An 18099-nucleotide genomic window follows, 5' to 3' on the forward strand; every position below is an offset into this window, starting at 1 on the left:
CTAATTTATTAATATAGAATACATGACTTTAAAGAACATTTGGAGCTTTTTTGTTAATTTAGACAGCATTTATGAACATCATAGATGTGCTTAGATGTTTAAATCGAACATTTGATGGCCAAAAATGCTGTTTATGCAGACAGCTCACTAGATTTTGAGACACAGCCGTAGTGCTTTCCGATTTATCAGCAGATTCAGAACTCGTGTATTGACATGTGGTGCTGAGGAGTAGCCTACTTGAGTATTTTTGCTATTTATATTGCGCAACATCGACGTTTACCACAGCTCAGCCGGATTTTAAAAGCCGTGGGTGTTTGGAAAACGGGATATTTGAAAATCGTTTCCCCACATCAATAGATTAAACGTCCCCAAAGGTTTCAGATCCATATCTGACACCACATCTCATAAATATTGGATGGCTTTTGTAATATTAAAAATTGATGTTTTCAATTTAAGTTTTCAAAGCGGAGTCGGTGTGTCCTCGCTGAGGGAGGGCGAGAGGAGGTCCAGTCAGACTCTACCTACCTGCCGATCAAACGCGCGCTGTCTCCTCAGGTGCGCGAAGGGGTCAGACTCAAACGGACCGGTGATGCTCGCTCTGCCCAAATTGTAAGGAAAGCCAAATTTCTGCGCCGATTTTCTGGGTTATATTACACGTGTGACGCCTGAGACGAGTGAGACCTAGATTTGGGAGTCATTTGAAGACTTACCTCAAACTCCCGAGCAGCTGCAATGGCATCGATCGGGGAGTTTGATCCGTTAAACAGCAGCGTACCTGCCACCAAAATAGAGATCACCGTCTCGTGCAGGTAAGAGCGAATATCGCTTATTATAATAGTACTGATGTTCATAATTCGGTATGTCTTAAAAGCGGTGTGTCTTTTCTCTCTTGGCTTTCGCTGTGTATGTTTTTTGTTCGTTGGAAAAATATTAGTAACTATTCAAATACATTTGCATTTGGCCATTTAGAAGATGCCATTAAACCAAGCGTCTTAAAAAATATACAAAGCAGCGGCTGAGGAGTTAAGCAAAAAATAAACTATTGGAAATGTTGGGTAGACTATGCATTTGCGAGACACGTATCACTCTGGCTTGAGGGGAATTCGAGTTTCGTATAAATACCATGGTACATGAATATGGCAATCTTTCAGCATCATGGTAGGCTATATAGGGCAGCAACAACCATACCCTTACAAAACAGTACTGTGGCAGTACTATGGTACAGTCAGGCAGTGTTGGGCAAGTTACTTCCAAAATGTAATACATTATATATTACTAGTTACTGTCTTTTGAAAGTAATTAGTTACATTACAATATTACTCTCTCTGAATTGTAATGCATAATATTCAAAATAGTGGTCAGTCTTTTTTTTCTCTATATTTTCCAGGTCATTAACTTGACATTAGGTCAATCTTGATTTTTTGGATATATATATATATATATATTGACAGCATTACTGTACCTTGGTATTACCACGTTCTTTTTTTGTAAGGGTTTTAGGTGAATCTGTTTGTCCGAGTTATCTGTTTGCATTCATGACTTGCAGATTGTGTCTCAAAATCTAACGAGTTCCCTACGTAGACAGCATTTTTGGGCATTGTACGTATGGTGCATTCGACCTCTTTCTTGGTCATATGTGATTTGTGGAGTTAGATATCATAATTATGTTGATCTTTGAGTCATATTTTATTTTTGTTATCTATTTGTGCTTAGCTTTCATGTTGAAAATCGCTCGTAATTGTCTTCTGCTGCACGTCAAGTCTTTGCTGCCTGAAGAAATGATTGTTTAGAGGCATGTTTTGAGTATTTTGCATTTTATGATTTGTTGCTTTTCATAAAATGTAAATTAAACAAACACTTAATCCAAATCACAGTTTAATCTGTGTTTATAAAGGGCGACCTTTTTTAATGCCTGGCTGACCTCTTCCCTTGCTGTGTCCCTCTGGACCGTTCTCTCCTTGTTGGACAGACACCACTGGCAACAAACAACAGCACAGACTCTTTCCTGAATAATGAATGTGTTGACTGCTGATGCTGTCTGTGTGTTTGCATAAAGCCTTCACTTCAGACACTGCTTGCCCAGATATCCAAGGGAGGTCTCTTTATACATGAGACACATCTGCGGCCGCCAGGCTCTGCCCGCTGAGCCTTCAGCAATAATTTGGCTGAGGTGGAAGACGGGGGCAAGAAAATAGAACAAGTGGTACCTCATGGTACATATTTCATAGTAGCCTGCTGGGATATGAATGCAACAGATCAGGATTTATGAAAAATGAAATACAGCAACGAAATAAGCTCCGCTTCTAGATGCCCAATGGGTTTCTGCTTCACTTTGAGGCAGTGTCTGGTGGCATGACTTCTCAGTGGTAAAAGAAAGTGTATCAGGACAGGGTACAAATGGCTTGAGTTTGTGGACTTAATACACTACATGGCTGAAAGTATATGGACATCCTGTTTAAATTCTACTGAAGGGAAATATTAAACAAAACAAAAAAACTAAAATTTAAATTGACTGGAAATTTAGTGGCCCTCAGGCTGTTCAAGATCTATATGAGTTTATTATTCATTGCAACAGGTTTGGAGAAATGTAGCATTACATCACTTGCTCACCAATGGATCCTCTGCAGTGAATGGGTGCCGTCAGAATGCCGTCCAAACACCTGATGAAAAACATCACAATAATCTACCAGTAATCCACACAACTCCAGTCCATCAGTGTCTAGTTTTTATAAGAAACAAGTTCATCAAGATGCTTTTAACTTCAAATAATTGCTTCCGGTTAAAATATAATTATACTTCTATCCATAATATTGCTTTCTTCAGTGAAGAAATTGTCTCATCTGTTTTTGAAGAGAGATATGCACAGATCAAGCTCTGTTTACAAGCGAAAACAGTCCAAAACAGTTCTAAACACACATGTTAGTGGTTTTTGATGTGAGAGGATAATAGGAGATGGACTTTTTCACTGGAGAAAGTGTCATTATGAATTATGGACTATTATATGGATGTTTTGGCCAGAAGTGATGGTTTAAGCAACTAACAATTTTTTCAAAATATCATCTTGTGTTCTGCAGAAAAAAAAGAAAGCCATAGAGGTTTATAATTAAATGAGGGTGAGTAATTAATGGCCAAATTTTCATTCTTGGGTGAATCAATAATTTATTTTACAACCGAGGTTAAAAAACGTGACTCTGCCTACATTTCCGCAGAACTCCAAAAATGAACCTATATATAATTCACTGCATGAAATGCCTGCTAGTAGCAGTAAAACACCAACGTTTATTCCTTATCACACAAATGATGTTTACAGGGACAGATTATTATTTAATAGACTTACTTTCACATGTTTTATTGTGCAATACAATGTTATCTCAAAATAATTTTACTATATGGTGCATGATTTGTAAACTAATACATTTTGACATGTGCATCACATAATCAGCTCCATATATGGCTTTTCTGATATATGGTATATATGGTAGCTCACCTGGTACAGAATTGCACTTGCCATGTGGAGCGTCCCACAAAAAATGAGTCACAATCTGGGTTCTCTACTGACATTCTAGAGAATTCTGTGCATCTAACTTTGTTGCAATAGTTTGTTGCCCACCAAGGTCCTCAATGGTGTAGCCTACTCATAGAACCTTGGAGAGAGGCAGCCCACTCATTAAAATGATGTCCCGGGCCCTGTGAATTTTAGCGTCAGCTCTTTATACTTGGTGTCCACATACTTTTGGCCATTTTTAATTAGTATTTTGCGTGCTAACTGTGCTTTTCTCTAGGAATTAGCGATGAAAGCAACCAGCAATTACAGTTTTGATGGCTTTGAATAGTTACCCATATTCAAAACTCCACAGGAAACTTTAATCTATTATGAAGTCGCATACGAGCATTCAAAACTGATACCACTTTGCAAGGCAACAAGTTAGTGAAAGAGTGTCTTTCTGTCACTGCATTATGCCGGCAAATTGTGGAAGCTGTTCACAGGGGAAGCCAATTCATCAAGGTTGTTTGTCACTGTCAACACAGATTGCAGCAGATGCCGTCGTGTCACTCGATAAGGGAGAGTCTGGAGGGAAACCAGAACGAGGGAATGTGTTGAAGACTCTCAGACCCGGAGATCTTAAAGGATCTGTTGCGTTTGTCAGGGAAAGCTTGTAAATTCCTATCTTCTCTATCATATTTCGTGAAGCAAAGGAAAACAATTTCTCTGTATATTTTTTCGAACGTATGACTCAAGCCTGGCAGCCTCAGAAAGGAAAATGCCGTACTGTATTGTCAGTCTGTTTTCCTTTGAGTGAAGATTTCATGGTGTCTTGTTTAAAACGACGACAGATATGTAGGTCTACTGGGCTGTTTTTGAGTGCGTCAAAGTTTGAATTATATATCAACTGATCTTCATAACCTGATTTGGAGGTTGCTGGCTGGCTAGGTGATTTGATTACATCCAGTAATAAAATTCAAATGTTTGACTAACGTGATGAATATGCCCAAACATAACGGAGGTGAATGCGTAAGTAGGAAGTTTTGCGGTGTGTTGATCAAGGTCATCACCTAAAACCCAACGACCGAAGCCACACGGTATGTCAAGGGATCCCCCTCAGTAAGGTGCACGTGAAAGCGCTCCCTGTTGAGATGCCAGAGCTTCAGGACCCGTTGATTCGGGTTTAAAACGTCACAGCTGGCGTCACACCAGATGTCAGGCAATACCTCCTGTTGCTCAGAGCCGCATCCTGCAGACTAGAGATGGAATCGATTCTCTGCTCAGTCGGATGGATTAATGTGCTCTCTGCTGTACTTCCCTAGCCTTTCTTCTATTCCTCTATCTATTTATTCCACAAACACAATTCTCCTGTGCAAGAATATCTATGGGTTCCTGTTACTGGCCATCCATCATGTCCTTTTTAACGCGGTCTGATCTTTCAATTTAAATGCACCGTCAGAGACCAATAACAGACTGAAGGATGGAAACTCAAAAGTTAAATAGATGTTGTTGCTGTCGGAGCAGTTATGAAACATTACTTTTGTTAAAATATATTTATTTTGACAGAGTTTAGGTCAATTTGAAATGCTGTTCACAAGCCATTTAACTGCTGTAGCGTGATGCATTTTGAATTGAAACAAGATATGGAAAGAGACTTGATTTTATCAAGTGGGAACTGATAGGATTGTGTAAGCTGGCTGTTATGTGCCAGAATGGAGTCGAGTGGTTGAAAAGGAAGAATTTATTTGCAAAGGAAAGTCATTTTGAAGAACTCCAAATTATTACATTTTGATAAAAGATTATAAAGACAGATTAATTTTTCTTTATAATGGCATGTCTAAAAACCAGGAACATGCATGAAAAAGTAAATGGGGTTAGCCATATGCTGACAAAACATCCCAGTTAAGTTCATTATATATGCTCATAATTATAAAAAATTTTTTTTATAATTTCTCATAAATAAATTTTTTTCTTATTTATTATCAAAGGAAACTACTGTTTTTAAGTCAGTGTATATGTTTTCCACTAAAAGATCACAAGGCAACTGTATCATTAATAAGAATAAAAACGTAAATAGGGTCAGTTTTGATTTCATGTGTACTTGTAATGTTCATGACCTTCATTATTGATGTTTGGCAGGAGAAAACTCAAGCCAAGCCTGCTCTGACCTGAGCATCAATGAGTCTCTTTGTTCACGCAGGACAAACATAGAAGCTGCTTTTGTTTCTGTGAGGAACATGCATTAAAAAGTAAATGGGGTTAGCCATATGCTGACAAAACATCCCAGTTAAGTTCATTATATATGCTCATAATTATAAAATTTTTTTTTTATAATTTCTCATAAATAAATTTTTTTCTTATTTATTATCAAAGGAAACTACTGTTTTTAAGTCAGTGTATATGTTTTCCACTAAAAGATCACAAGGCAACTGTATCATTAATAAGAATAAAAACGTAAATAGGGTCAGTTTTGATTTCATGTGTACTTGTAATGTTCATGACCTTCATTATTGATGTTTGGCAGGAGAAAACTCAAGCCAAGCCTGCTCTGACCTGAGCATCAATGAGTCTCTTTGTTCACGCAGGACAAACATAGAAGCTGCTTTTGTTTCTGTGTAACCATCTGTTTTATCTGTTACAATAGTTACAGTAATCTCCTCTAGCTAGGTTTTGTTGGTTTATTATTGCCAGCGATTATTTTGTTCCGTCTGCGTTGTGCTTGAGCATCTCTGTGTTTCTGTTTCTCCAGGAATTTGCTGGATGCTGATGCATTCTCAAGGTCAGCGCCAGGTAAGTCCTGGTCTTAGTGATTGCTCCTTGATGTGAGACTTGACACAAGTAGTCTGTGGATATGTTTGAATAATACATTATCATAATACTCATACTGTTTGTACATTAGATATGCACAGTATGCAGATTTTTTGTATTATGCATGGAACACCTGGGATAACCTATTATTTTTGCCAAAACATTGACATATACAATAAAGGTGCTGTGTACTGTATCCCACAATGCAATATGCTCAACAGTGTGATGACTGAAACTATATATTTTATTGCTTCTATTATTAAATAGGAGCTTACACAAAATTGGATTTAATATTTTAAATAATTGTTTTATTTTTTAGTATTTTAAAATACCTCTTTTGCTGAGCTAAAAATGAAATGTGATCAGATCATATGACAACATTGTCATTATCATGTATGATTTTCTTATTGTTTTATAATGTGTTCTAGCTAATTTTAAAGAACGAGCATATTGTGTACTGCACAGTATACAGGAAACTATTTTATTAAAACTTGTCTGGTGTCTCAAACATCTGCATGCATAAGCTTTAATATAACTAGCATTTAAAATGTAGCAATTACATATTCATTTAGAGCTTTGTGATTTTCTTGACTGACTAATGAGCATATAATAATTCTGACTGAGTTGTATTTACTATTCTTAAGGGTAATAAAATGGTCGTCATGCATGATAATATAAACGTGGCCAAATTTTATTACTGCATTATTCAAAGTTTTTTTCTCTGTCTCTCAGAGGGTCAACCACTGAGCAGAAACACAAAGCATTTTCCCTTCCCAAATGATGTCAATAGCCATGAATGCTATTCACATTAATTATTTTGCTGTTGCCTTGAAAACAAGTGAAGGTTTCGGATGAGTGTTTCATGGCTATTTGGTATGTGAAGCTATTGCTGAAAGTGTTGTACCCTTAAGGCATATCTTTTTTTCCTACTGCTTTTTCTAGTAGTATCAAAGGGGCTACTTTCCTTCCAAAGTAATCTATGAGCTGAAAAAAAGCTTGCCATTTTAAACCTGCCTTAGTCAGAGAAGCCAAAATTATAACATGTATTAATCCTTCACCCTAATGCTCATACAATCAAACGCTTGACTGACATCTGAGTTGCCATAATTTGCACTGAGATTTATTCTAAATCAGTTCCTCGGTTGATCTGGCAAAGGTCATACCTGAATAGGTGTCTCTACTCTTCCTGAAATGCTTTTTGTGCTCTGATGGTTGTTCCATGTAATTGATGTGAAATCGTTAAACATTAGCCGGCCCAGTGTAGTTACTGCAGATTTTTCGAGGAGTTGAAAATAATGAATGTGGTCAGTCTCATCTTGTTCAGAGATTATGCATTCGTAATGCCCTGCTTCGAGTAACATTTGCATCTTGAAAAACAAGAAATGCTATTTTGGAGTGATTTTGTTTTGTTAGTTATGTCTAAATTCCTGGGCCATGAATTCTCAGGGGAAAAAAGACAATTGTGTCTATTGAGTGTTAACTGACATAATTAACAGGATACTTATTTGCATACAGGATACTTATTTTGAACTTATTTACAATACATGACCTAATTTACTGTCTGATGCAAAATACATAAACATCCATTTTGTTTTTATAATTAGAATCTCAGCCAATTTACATATCCCCATTCATAACCATTACCTTTCAAGAAAGATTATATATAATTTAAATATAACCTTATGAAGTGTTAAAAAAAATTTTATGCAGATTTTATTCATATCCTCGCATTTTAGTCATAAAAAAAGAATGGTTTAATCTTTTTCATGACATCATTTTAAGGGACTGACATTCCACTGAATCATTCAAGAGGAGTCCAAACAGGAAGTGCCCTGACCAACAAATGGACTGCAGCTAGTAGTAGTTTGAGAAATGTTCATTTGAGAAAACATTATTTGACACACAGGGTATTTTTCTCTTGCTGTCTTATCAGAGTTTATTACACGGCTCTGTGGAATACTTGATTCTGATTGGTCAGTCGCGACATTCCGAGGTATGTTTTTCACGGAAGCTTTGATTTCAAATATTTCAACTCAAATCAATATTTTGCATCTAATTATTTACTTATGTGGCAAGTAGCCATGTAATAAGTGGGATAGTATGGAGGGAAACCAGAACGAGGGACCCCTTCGCTTCGCGTCGGGGTCCTGATCACCCTGTCGGGGTTTATTCTGAGATAACAACCGGCTGGATGTACATTATCCCTTACTTAATTTATATTTTCAGTTCTTGCAATGAGAGTTGCTTTTGAACATATATATTTCAGGATTTATCTATTTATTTGAAAATGTTACTCTGAACATTCAAAAAAATATGTATAATTGTATCCTCGAGAAGGATCATTTTCGAATGAATGAATGAATGAATGAATATTCATTCGGACACAAATAACAGTTTTTCTGAGAATGAATCTCATGCTACATTTTTTTTCAGTGAGATTCACAACTGATTGCTCTTTCACAAATATTCAAGTCCAAATTCTTTATGCTCGAATTTTCATATTTTCGCCAAAAGCTTGCTGGCCGGAGACATTTCGGTCATTTTCTCAAACTACCACCCACAGAGCTGCAGTCCATTTGTTGGTCAGGGCATTTCCTGTTTGGACTCCTCTTGAATGATTCGGTGGAGTAATTGATGAGTTAGATTCTCACACCTGCTGCTCCACACTTAGACTTAACAGGCCTGGAGTTTGGACTAATACTCCATACTGGTCACAAGTAGGCACTTCTCCAAGCCATTTTCTAATTTAGATGGTAAGATGAAGCTCAGTGAAGCACCTCCATTAGCTTCATTTAAGGAAACTCACTGTGCACATGCTGCAAGTGTTTTTTATCAAATTATTGATTGTTTCTCTCTGTTTCCATTATTTTTCCATTTTCTCTTCACAGTGGTTGTGTTGTATGTTCAAGGAATCGGTACTAAGGAGTGGAGAGAGGTTAGTATGCTTTTTATAGTATATACAGTATGAGCAGAACATATAGTGCTCAGCATGTTCGTTTTTTTGTCTTTTGAAAAACTGTATTATCAATTAATATGGTCCATTGGCCACAACTATAGAAGCTGCAATCAGGACACAGTTTGCAGTTATATTGATGTGATCCATTGTTGTACTTTTAGATCCACCATGAAGTTTTTTTTTTTCAATTCTGCTTATTATCAGATTGTAGTGTCTATCAGTCGATATTCTCCTCCATCCTCCTCCTCTATCTGCTCTTGTGTGGATGTTCTGTTTTTCTTTTTCTTTCATGATGTGCGTTCTTTTATTTTCCTTCCAGATAAATCTCATGAGACTGTTTCTTTTAGAAACAGTATCCATAAACTTGCAGAAGCTTTTAATTACAAAACATGAATAAAACATTAAATAATACTATATTGTTATCTTCTGAGTTGAATTTTTTTTCTACATATACACTACCGTTCAAAACTTTGTTCTTTCTTTTTTTTAATTGAAATTAATACTTTTATTCAGCAAAGGAGACAATAAATTGATCAAATGTGACAGTAAAGGCATTTAGAATGTTACAGAAGGTTTCTATTTCAAATAAATGCTGTTCTTTTGACTTTCTATTATTCGAAGAATCCTGAAAAGAATTCCACAAAAATATTATGCTGCACAAGTTGCACAGCTGTTATCAAGATTGATAATTAGAAATGTTTCTTGAGCAGAAGGATCATGTGACACTGAAGATTGGAGGGATAATGCTGAAAATTCAGCTTTGCATCACAGGAATGAACTACGTTTTAAAATATATTAAATAGAAAGTAGTTATTTTAAAGAGCAGGTCATATGGGTTTTTGAAAAATATCTCTTTTGCAGTTAATAACGTAGCTATACTTAAATGAAAACAGTCTGCAAAGTTGTTAATCAAAAAAGTGCACGATAAATAAAGACATTGTCTCTCAAAAGAGAGAGTCGATTCTGAATCGCCTTAACGAGTCGTCATATTTTCGAATCTTTTGCCTGTTACTGGTATACGTCACTGGGTAACACATTTGCATAATCCCCGCCTGCCCGAGAAATACGAACAGAGTCTGACCTGCCCACAAACACTTCCGCTAGTTAGTGTGTTTACATCATGTTGAGAAGACGCTGTGTTCAAGGATACCACAGAAATACAATTCCAACCTTTTGTTGTGTGCATGTCATTTTACCAAGGACTGCTTCTCTAATCTTGCCTTTTATCTTCGTTGGCTTCTAATACGTCACTGGGTAACAAATTTGCATAATCTCCGCCCACAAACATTTCCGCTAGTTAGTGTGTTTACATCATGTTGAGAAGACGCTGTGTTCAAGGATACCACAGAAATACAATTCGAACCTTTTGTTGTGTGCATGTCATTTTACCGAGGACTGCTTCTCTAATCTTGACTTTTAACTTCGTTGGCTTCTATCTATCTTTATTTGGACTAACAAGCTCTCCGAACCACAACCTGTAAGTACAAAGTTACAAAGTTACAAGTTCATTACATTTTATTGATCACTTTGAATTTACTGAAGAAAAAAAAACTTGAAGGAAATCAAATTGAAAAGTTCACTGTCAAAGAGAAAGAAAAAACCTGTGTTGTGAATCTGATTGCAGAAGCTTTATTAGAGATATCACACAATAAGCACAGATAAGCTCTGACACTACCAAACTGAAAACACAGGGAAAGGAAGGAATTAAACAAGGTACAGGTGAACATAATCAACCAATGAGTAATTATTACAAACTGGAAAAATGAAACGAAGGAAACAGGTTCGAAATACAGGAAGAGAAATTAACACAGAATGTGACACTCATAAAATTGAGTAGAAATTATTATGCCATGCTAAATGGATAAAAGCAAAGAATTCGTTTCCAGTGCTGAACTGTCCAGTTCGCTGTGCTTTTGGGTGTTTTATTACCTCCCAGTGTTCTAAAATCAACTTAAGATGACCCTTTTGGCAGAATTGTAAATGCAGCTACTAATTGTATCCCACCACCTTGCCAGGATTCGAGGAATCAGCATTCAGCAGTCTCTGGGAAAGTCTCAAATTGAGTATTGGAAAAAATAAAAAAAGTGTTGTTTGCCATTGGAAATTTGAGGAATGCAGCGAGCAATCTGGACTTCTCTAGAGATATCTCGCTCTCCAGATGGCATCATGAAATATTCACTGTACTTTTATATAGCTGCCGTGTATCTGGACCAGTGGCTTTCTCCGCATGCATATCAACACTCAAGTGCCCACTCACATTACAAGTACCTCCAAAAGCAAGCATAGCAACTGCATTATAAACAGCCAGCTCCCCTAAACAGATAATGCAGCAACCAACGGTCAAGGACCAATCGGCTCCAGGAACTTCTCCAGGAGCAGATAATGGAAAGCGTGGCTACTAAGTTGATAGGTGGGATTATGTGTCTGGGGTGTTGAGAACATGATCTTGGGTCTGAATCTGAGTTAGGAATCAATAGTTCATTACTCTGTGCCGTCGGTGAGCTCCAGCGAGGACTCCTGCCCAATGGGAATTACTGTCTGATTGCTTCAGGGATGTGTATGTTGGCAGGAAGCATGTACGAGCTCACACTGAGCTGCTATTCCTGCCCCACATTCATGCAGAACTCAGGCTGCTGTTAAGTCTGCCGAGAGAAGGGAAGTCTGAGGGCTGATTTTGCTTCTGATCATGAAAATATGATTATAGCAACTGTTATAACTTATTATGCTTCGGAACATCAGTAATTCCTTCAGTGCAGATTTTACTTGCAGCTGAGTGAATAATATTAGCTTCTTTTATGCTTTTCTGTTCTATTCATCTCAAGTGTCATGTTTCATTGGAGGATAGTGGCATTTATTGTATATATATATTTTTTTATTGTGGCAATAAAAATATAATGTTTTATTACATTAACTATAACTACATTATAATGTTGAGTGTATCAAATCAGCAGGAACCAGATTCCGCCACGGAATACAAAAATAAAAGAGGAAATTTTGACTTTTTTTCTCACAATTCTGAGTTCATATCACACAATTCTGACTTTGATTCTTGCATTTTTGAGAAAGAGAAAAAACCAACTAAGTCTGCCGAGAGAAGGGAAGTCTGAGGGCTGATTTTGCTTCTGATCATGAAAATATGATCATAGCAACTGTTATAACTTATTATGCTTCGGAACATCAGTAATTCCTTCAGTGCAGATTTTACATGCAGCTGAGTGAATAATATTAGCTTCTTTTATGCTTTTCTGTTCTATTCATCTCAAGTGTCATGTTTCATTGGAGGATAGTGGCATTTATTGTATATATATATTTTTTTATTGTGGCAATAAAAATATAATGTTTTATTACATTAACTATAACTACATTATAATGTTGAGTGTATCAAATCAGCAGGAACCAGATTCCACGGAATACAAAAATAAAAGAGGAAATTTTGACTTTTTTTCTCACAATTCTGAGTTCATATCACACAATTCTGACTTTGATTCTTGCATTTTTGAGAAAGAGAAAAAACCAACTAGCAACTGCGAAATGTAAACTCAGAATTCAGAAAAAAAATATTGAAAAAAATAAAATAAAATAGGTGATTGTAACTTTTATCTCACAATTTTGACTTTGATTCTTGCATTTTTGAGAAACAGATAAGAGAAAAAAAAAATTGTGGGGGAAACAAAAACAATTGCGAGATGTAAACTCTAAAAAATTACATAAAAAAAAAAAAATAGGTAGGCTGTTTGTGACTTTTATCTCACAATTTTGACTTCTCAGAATTGGAAGTCTGTATCTCACAATTTTTGAGTTTGTCTCAATTCTGAAAAAATTCTGAAACTCAGAAAAAAAAATTCTAATTGTGATATCTCAGAATTGCAATAAAAGGAGGGGCAGAATTATGGGTCAAAGTCACAGTCTATTTATTTTTTATTTTTGTATTCCATGGTGGAAATAGACTTCCATACAGCCCTGTTAGCCATGCCGGTGTTTTTCAATTTTAATAAAAATGTTGTTTTTTTTTGTTCATTTTAAAAACATTTAAATTAGCTTTTTCTTGTCTTGTCTTTTTAAATATATATATATATATATATATATATATAAAACAATCACACAATTCAGAGTTTTAAACTGTATTTATACACCCCAAATTTTGGCAGCAAGGTTATAAATATTGCAAATCTCATATAAAATGAATGCTTAAAAATATTTTAAAATAAAAACAATGATTTTAAGTTATTATGTTTTAGGTATTTGTTTTGACCTTCTGACAAGGCTAAGCATGCTCTTTCACTAATAATTTAGGCTGAGAAAAAAATTACTTCACCTTCAAGGCCTGTTTTGCACCCAATTTGTGGAGAATGACTTTTATATATTATGTTTTTATTATCTAGCCATGAAAACATTTAATCTAATGATGCATCTTTCATTCTTATTTAGTTTGGTCGAACAGAAGTGATTGACAACACTCTCAACCCAGACTTTGTGAGGAAGTTTGTCTTGGATTACTTCTTCGAAGAAAAGCAGAACCTTCGGTTTGACGTGTAAGTGGATGACAACACTTTTCCGCCTTTAGTTTCAGGAAAAAAAACATTAAACAGTGATAAAATGCATTCTTTTGCTTATTTGACACAGATACAATGTGGACTCCAGAAGCTCAAACATCTCAAAGCATGTAAGTAAACTTTAATGTCCCACATGGCGTGCTAATGGATGGACAAGTCACGATGCAATGCCTGCAAGTTTTACTCTGTTGATTTAATGTCTTTTCTGCTACAATGGACGTGGATGACAGAAGGTACAAGCTGTAAATGAGTGTAATTTATCCATTGCTTGTTTTCTCTGTCATGCCAAAAATAGTTACAAAGAGAATGCAATTTGTTTTTTGAGTTCTCATTCTTTGGAAAAAAATAAGTGTCACGTTCAAAGCCCAGACCCTCTGCATCCTTTAAATCTGCATGAAAGAGTCTGTCGTAGTCTTCAAAGTCTCGTCTTGTTTTTCTGTTGTTTTTTCGCTCGCTTTTTTGTATGCATTTCCATGTCATTGATTCACCCCTTCCATTGCTTAGAGTTTCATCAGCCAGACCTCACCTGTCTTTATACTCAGTGACATAGAGTATCCAAGGTGAGTCCTCATACCATCTTTCTGAGATTTTCCAGACTGGACTGTCACTGCTGATTTGTGTCTGTGGAGCAGGAACCCCACAGTACTGTGATTTACCTTCATTGTTTTGTCTCCCACAGTCCTTCCTCGGCCAGACTTTCTGCACTCTAGGAGAGATTATTGGGTCCTCTGGGTCAAGACTGGAGCGGGTGCTTTCGTAAGTCTTTGATTATTTTCCACCCTTGATACGACGTTGACGAAGAAACCGCACCATGGAAACAGTTCTTTAAAAGTTCTCCAAATCCTATGGGGTCTCTATTCAGGCCACAGACTTAACCACATGGAAGACATAAGTTCATCTGGCCCACATGGCCCAGCTGAGCTCATTTATATAGCAAGTGCTCTCACGACGATTATAAGACAAAAGGGTTGATAAATTGGTCTTTTTCGTGCAGCTCACGGTTCGAAATCCTTTTACGCTCTCCAGCTCTTTGACGGCGCATCTAAAATCAATGCTTTTAACCGCAGTCGAGGTGCTTGTTTGGGGTTTCTTAGTATAGCAGACCTTCTGTGTCCATATCAATCCAGAGCAGGTCTGTGTACGTATAGATCCCAAAGCTTTGGCGAGGGGTTAAGAAGGGAAACTAATTAAGCTTCGGCTCGAGTAAGGAAGGCACTCTGGTGACTGGGGCATTTTAACATTAAGATGCAGACTGCCACTGTCCAGCATATCTGGGTCACATCAATGATCTATTTCAGTAGCACAAAATAGGGTGTCTGGATGATGCCTTCAAAGGGATTTGCTTGCATTTGGTCTTGCAGAAGAACCACATTTTTCTTGTCATTTTACAGAATCATATGTGATTTTGCCAAATGACATGCCATTTTCACAGAAAGCCTCAAATGCTGTTTTATATGATGACATGAGTGTTATTGAAGTGTTTTTATATACAATTATAGCATTTATTAATATCTTGAATTAGCTTTTTTAAATTTCAGTTTAGTAATTTTTTATGTGCTTTTATTTTAATTAGTTTTTAAATGTTTCTATATAGCTTTATTTCAGTTTTAATACTTCAACTTCATTTAAATGTATACGATTTTATGTTTTTCATCTAATATTTGTTTTATTCATTTATTTCATTAAGTTTTTTTCAGTTACTGAAAACAATTTTTAATAGTTTTAGTTAAAAATAACAACTCTTGATATGAAATAAAAATGCATGATTAATGCTTTCACATGTAAAATCTGAATATAAGCAGTTTTAAGTTGCTTTGTTTCAGTTGTAAATTTCATTTAGGTTTTTTAAGTTTTTCAATGTAATATTTACATTTTACTTAACAGCTTTACTTTAATTACTGAAAACAATTGTTAATAGTTAACAATAACAATACTGCATATGAAGCAAAACACGATTAATGCTTGTACAAGTGAAATCTGAATATTTAAAAGGTTTCAAGTCACTTTATTTCAGTTGTAATTTCCATTTACATTTTTTAAGTTGAAGTTTTTTTACTTACTTTACAGCTTTACATCAATCAACGAAAATTATTTTCAATAGTTTCAGTAAACAATAACAATACTGGATATGAAGTAAATTTAAATCTAAAATCTGAATATATAAAAGGTTTTAAGTCACTTTATTTCAGTTGCTATTTCCATCAAGATTTTAAAGTTCCCTTTCAGTCGGTCACTCTCGACGTCACGTCGGATGACCGACGAATTGGGATCTCGCTTAGAGGTACCAATCTACTTCGAGTGTAAACTAAACGAGCCAATGCACATTGGCATGCGATTATTGCATCCAGCTGCTGCTGATCACAGCGTGAGTATAAGTAGGCAGCAGATGCAACGCATATTCAGCTTTTCGCTTCGGAGCAGAGCGGTCTCATCGTTCTGCTCCTGATCTTCTGCTTCAGTGAAACTACGAGTTCGATTACAAGCACGCTCTTAGGAAGCTCTCGTTCTGGTGGTGAGATCCCAATTCGTTGGTCATCCGACGTGACGTCTCCGTTCCCTCCTTCAGGGAACGAGGGTTACATACGTAACCGAGACGTTTTTTTTTAACTTATGTTACTTATATATAAGCTATGTTTATATTTTTCTTTACTTTACAGCTTTATATCAATTACTGAAAACGATTTTTAATAGTCAACAATAAAGACAATGGATGACATGTGAAGCAAAAACACGCAATTAATGTGTTGAAATGTGAAATTCACATGCTTTTCCATAATGGGGCTCAGTGATCGGAATATACGCTGTTTTAAGTCACTTTAATGAGAAAGCAAAATGAAAAACATTGAAGATATGGCTAGACAGTGTGACTAAACCCCTTAAGAACATGAAAAATAGTTTGTAAGTCCCTTCCAACAGCTGATTTTCTTCCTCGAAGAACATGACAGGCGCTGTGCACGCGCTCTGTATCGCAGCATGGTAGACGGGGAGCTTTTTGCGAATGCGTCTGATGGTGACACGGCATGGGGCAAAAAACACTAAATGGGCCGTCTCCTTTTGGCCTTTGTGTCACGCTTTCTGCTGTGCTGTGCAAGCGGCGAGCAGCGGATTAGGAAAAAGGTTGGCGGCAATAGGCATATTTTAGTAGGTCAGCCCGTCTCTCTAAAGAGTTAGTGGGCAGATACTGTAACACACTGGGGTGGAAGTGTGGAGGAAGAGGTACTACTCTATTACCTGCTGGTTTCTATGGCAACCCACCAAGACTAGTGGCTTTTCAATTACATAGCACTGCATTTGGGCAAATACATCTAATTCCCTCTGTTTTCGCAAGATAAGGCCAGGGAGTCCTAAGGACAAAGAGATGCCACGGGAGGTTCGGAGATGGGGATTTCAGGTTCCGCGCCACATTCGGGGGCCCTTCGGGCTTGATTTTTCTCCAGCCTCATTTCCACGTGTGAGCGTGGTGGATTTGTGGAGAAAATGTGTGTGGATAGAAGAGAGCCATATACTGTCAGGCTGAGCAAAATATTTTTAGACAACCTGGTTTCGGTCCAGGAATGTTTGAGATGAGAGAATGTAAAATGCTGTACAATAACAAGACCGGGTGTCAATATTTCAGCTCTGGGTTTTAAATTGTCACAGAATGCAATCTATTTGCCAAGTATGAGTATTGAAAATATTTCAAATAAGCTCCAAAAATACATCTCGCCACGCAGGTAGGAAGATTTACTCCATCAGAAGGTGGGTAATTTGTCATTGGTCACTGTTGAAAAACAAATTACCTAATGTTACGCCCATGTGTTTTTCTACACACTCGATCAATCTGTTTCATACTTAATTCGCTATTTAACTCTCTACCCCCCCACCACACACACACACACACAAACTGAGCTTCTAATTAGCTAAAAAGAAAGCATGACATTTTCTGTGAAAATACCCTCAGTGTTGGAGACATTCATCATAGTAGCGGCGCTGTCACAGGTTTATACTGAGATGTATGAGGGTGAAGTGTGTCCAGATAAACTGCCAAACACACTACTGTCAGTGTACTGATGGCTATCACACTTAGACATCACTAGCTCAAATGGATTTTCACACTCCATTGCATGGAAAACAATTACATGTTCAGTACACTACAGATGTTTAATAGATTTATAACACATTAGACATCTGTTGTGCATTAAAAATATATTATATAAATTAACATTACTTAAAAGAAATATATAGAATTTTTATATATTATGAATGTATTATCTACTGTAGTCAATGACCAGTACATTGGATATTGGATAGGCCAACTA

General features: G+C 36.5%; 1 protein-coding gene across 1 annotated transcript in view; it reads left to right on the plus strand.

Annotated features, from left to right (window-relative positions):
- The first annotated feature begins 302 nt into the window (after positions 1-302).
- LOC107715020 (copine-9-like) overlaps positions 303-18099 on the plus strand; it is a 42136-nt gene continuing 24339 nt past the window's right edge. Inside the window, exons 1-7 of the mRNA XM_016521049.1 lie at positions 303-809; positions 6234-6274; positions 9181-9227; positions 13677-13780; positions 13872-13911; positions 14032-14034; positions 14481-14557. Of these exons, the coding sequence (XP_016376535.1) occupies positions 733-809; positions 6234-6274; positions 9181-9227; positions 13677-13780; positions 13872-13911; positions 14032-14034; positions 14481-14557 (389 nt within the window). The 5' untranslated portion in view covers positions 303-732. The remainder of the gene's footprint in view (positions 810-6233; positions 6275-9180; positions 9228-13676; positions 13781-13871; positions 13912-14031; positions 14035-14480; positions 14558-18099) is intronic.

Source organism: Sinocyclocheilus rhinocerous, unplaced genomic scaffold, assembly GCF_001515625.1.
Source record: "Sinocyclocheilus rhinocerous isolate Xijiao unplaced genomic scaffold, SAMN03320098_v1.1 scaffold28, whole genome shotgun sequence".
NCBI classification, from domain to species: domain Eukaryota; kingdom Metazoa; phylum Chordata; class Actinopteri; order Cypriniformes; family Cyprinidae; genus Sinocyclocheilus; species Sinocyclocheilus rhinocerous.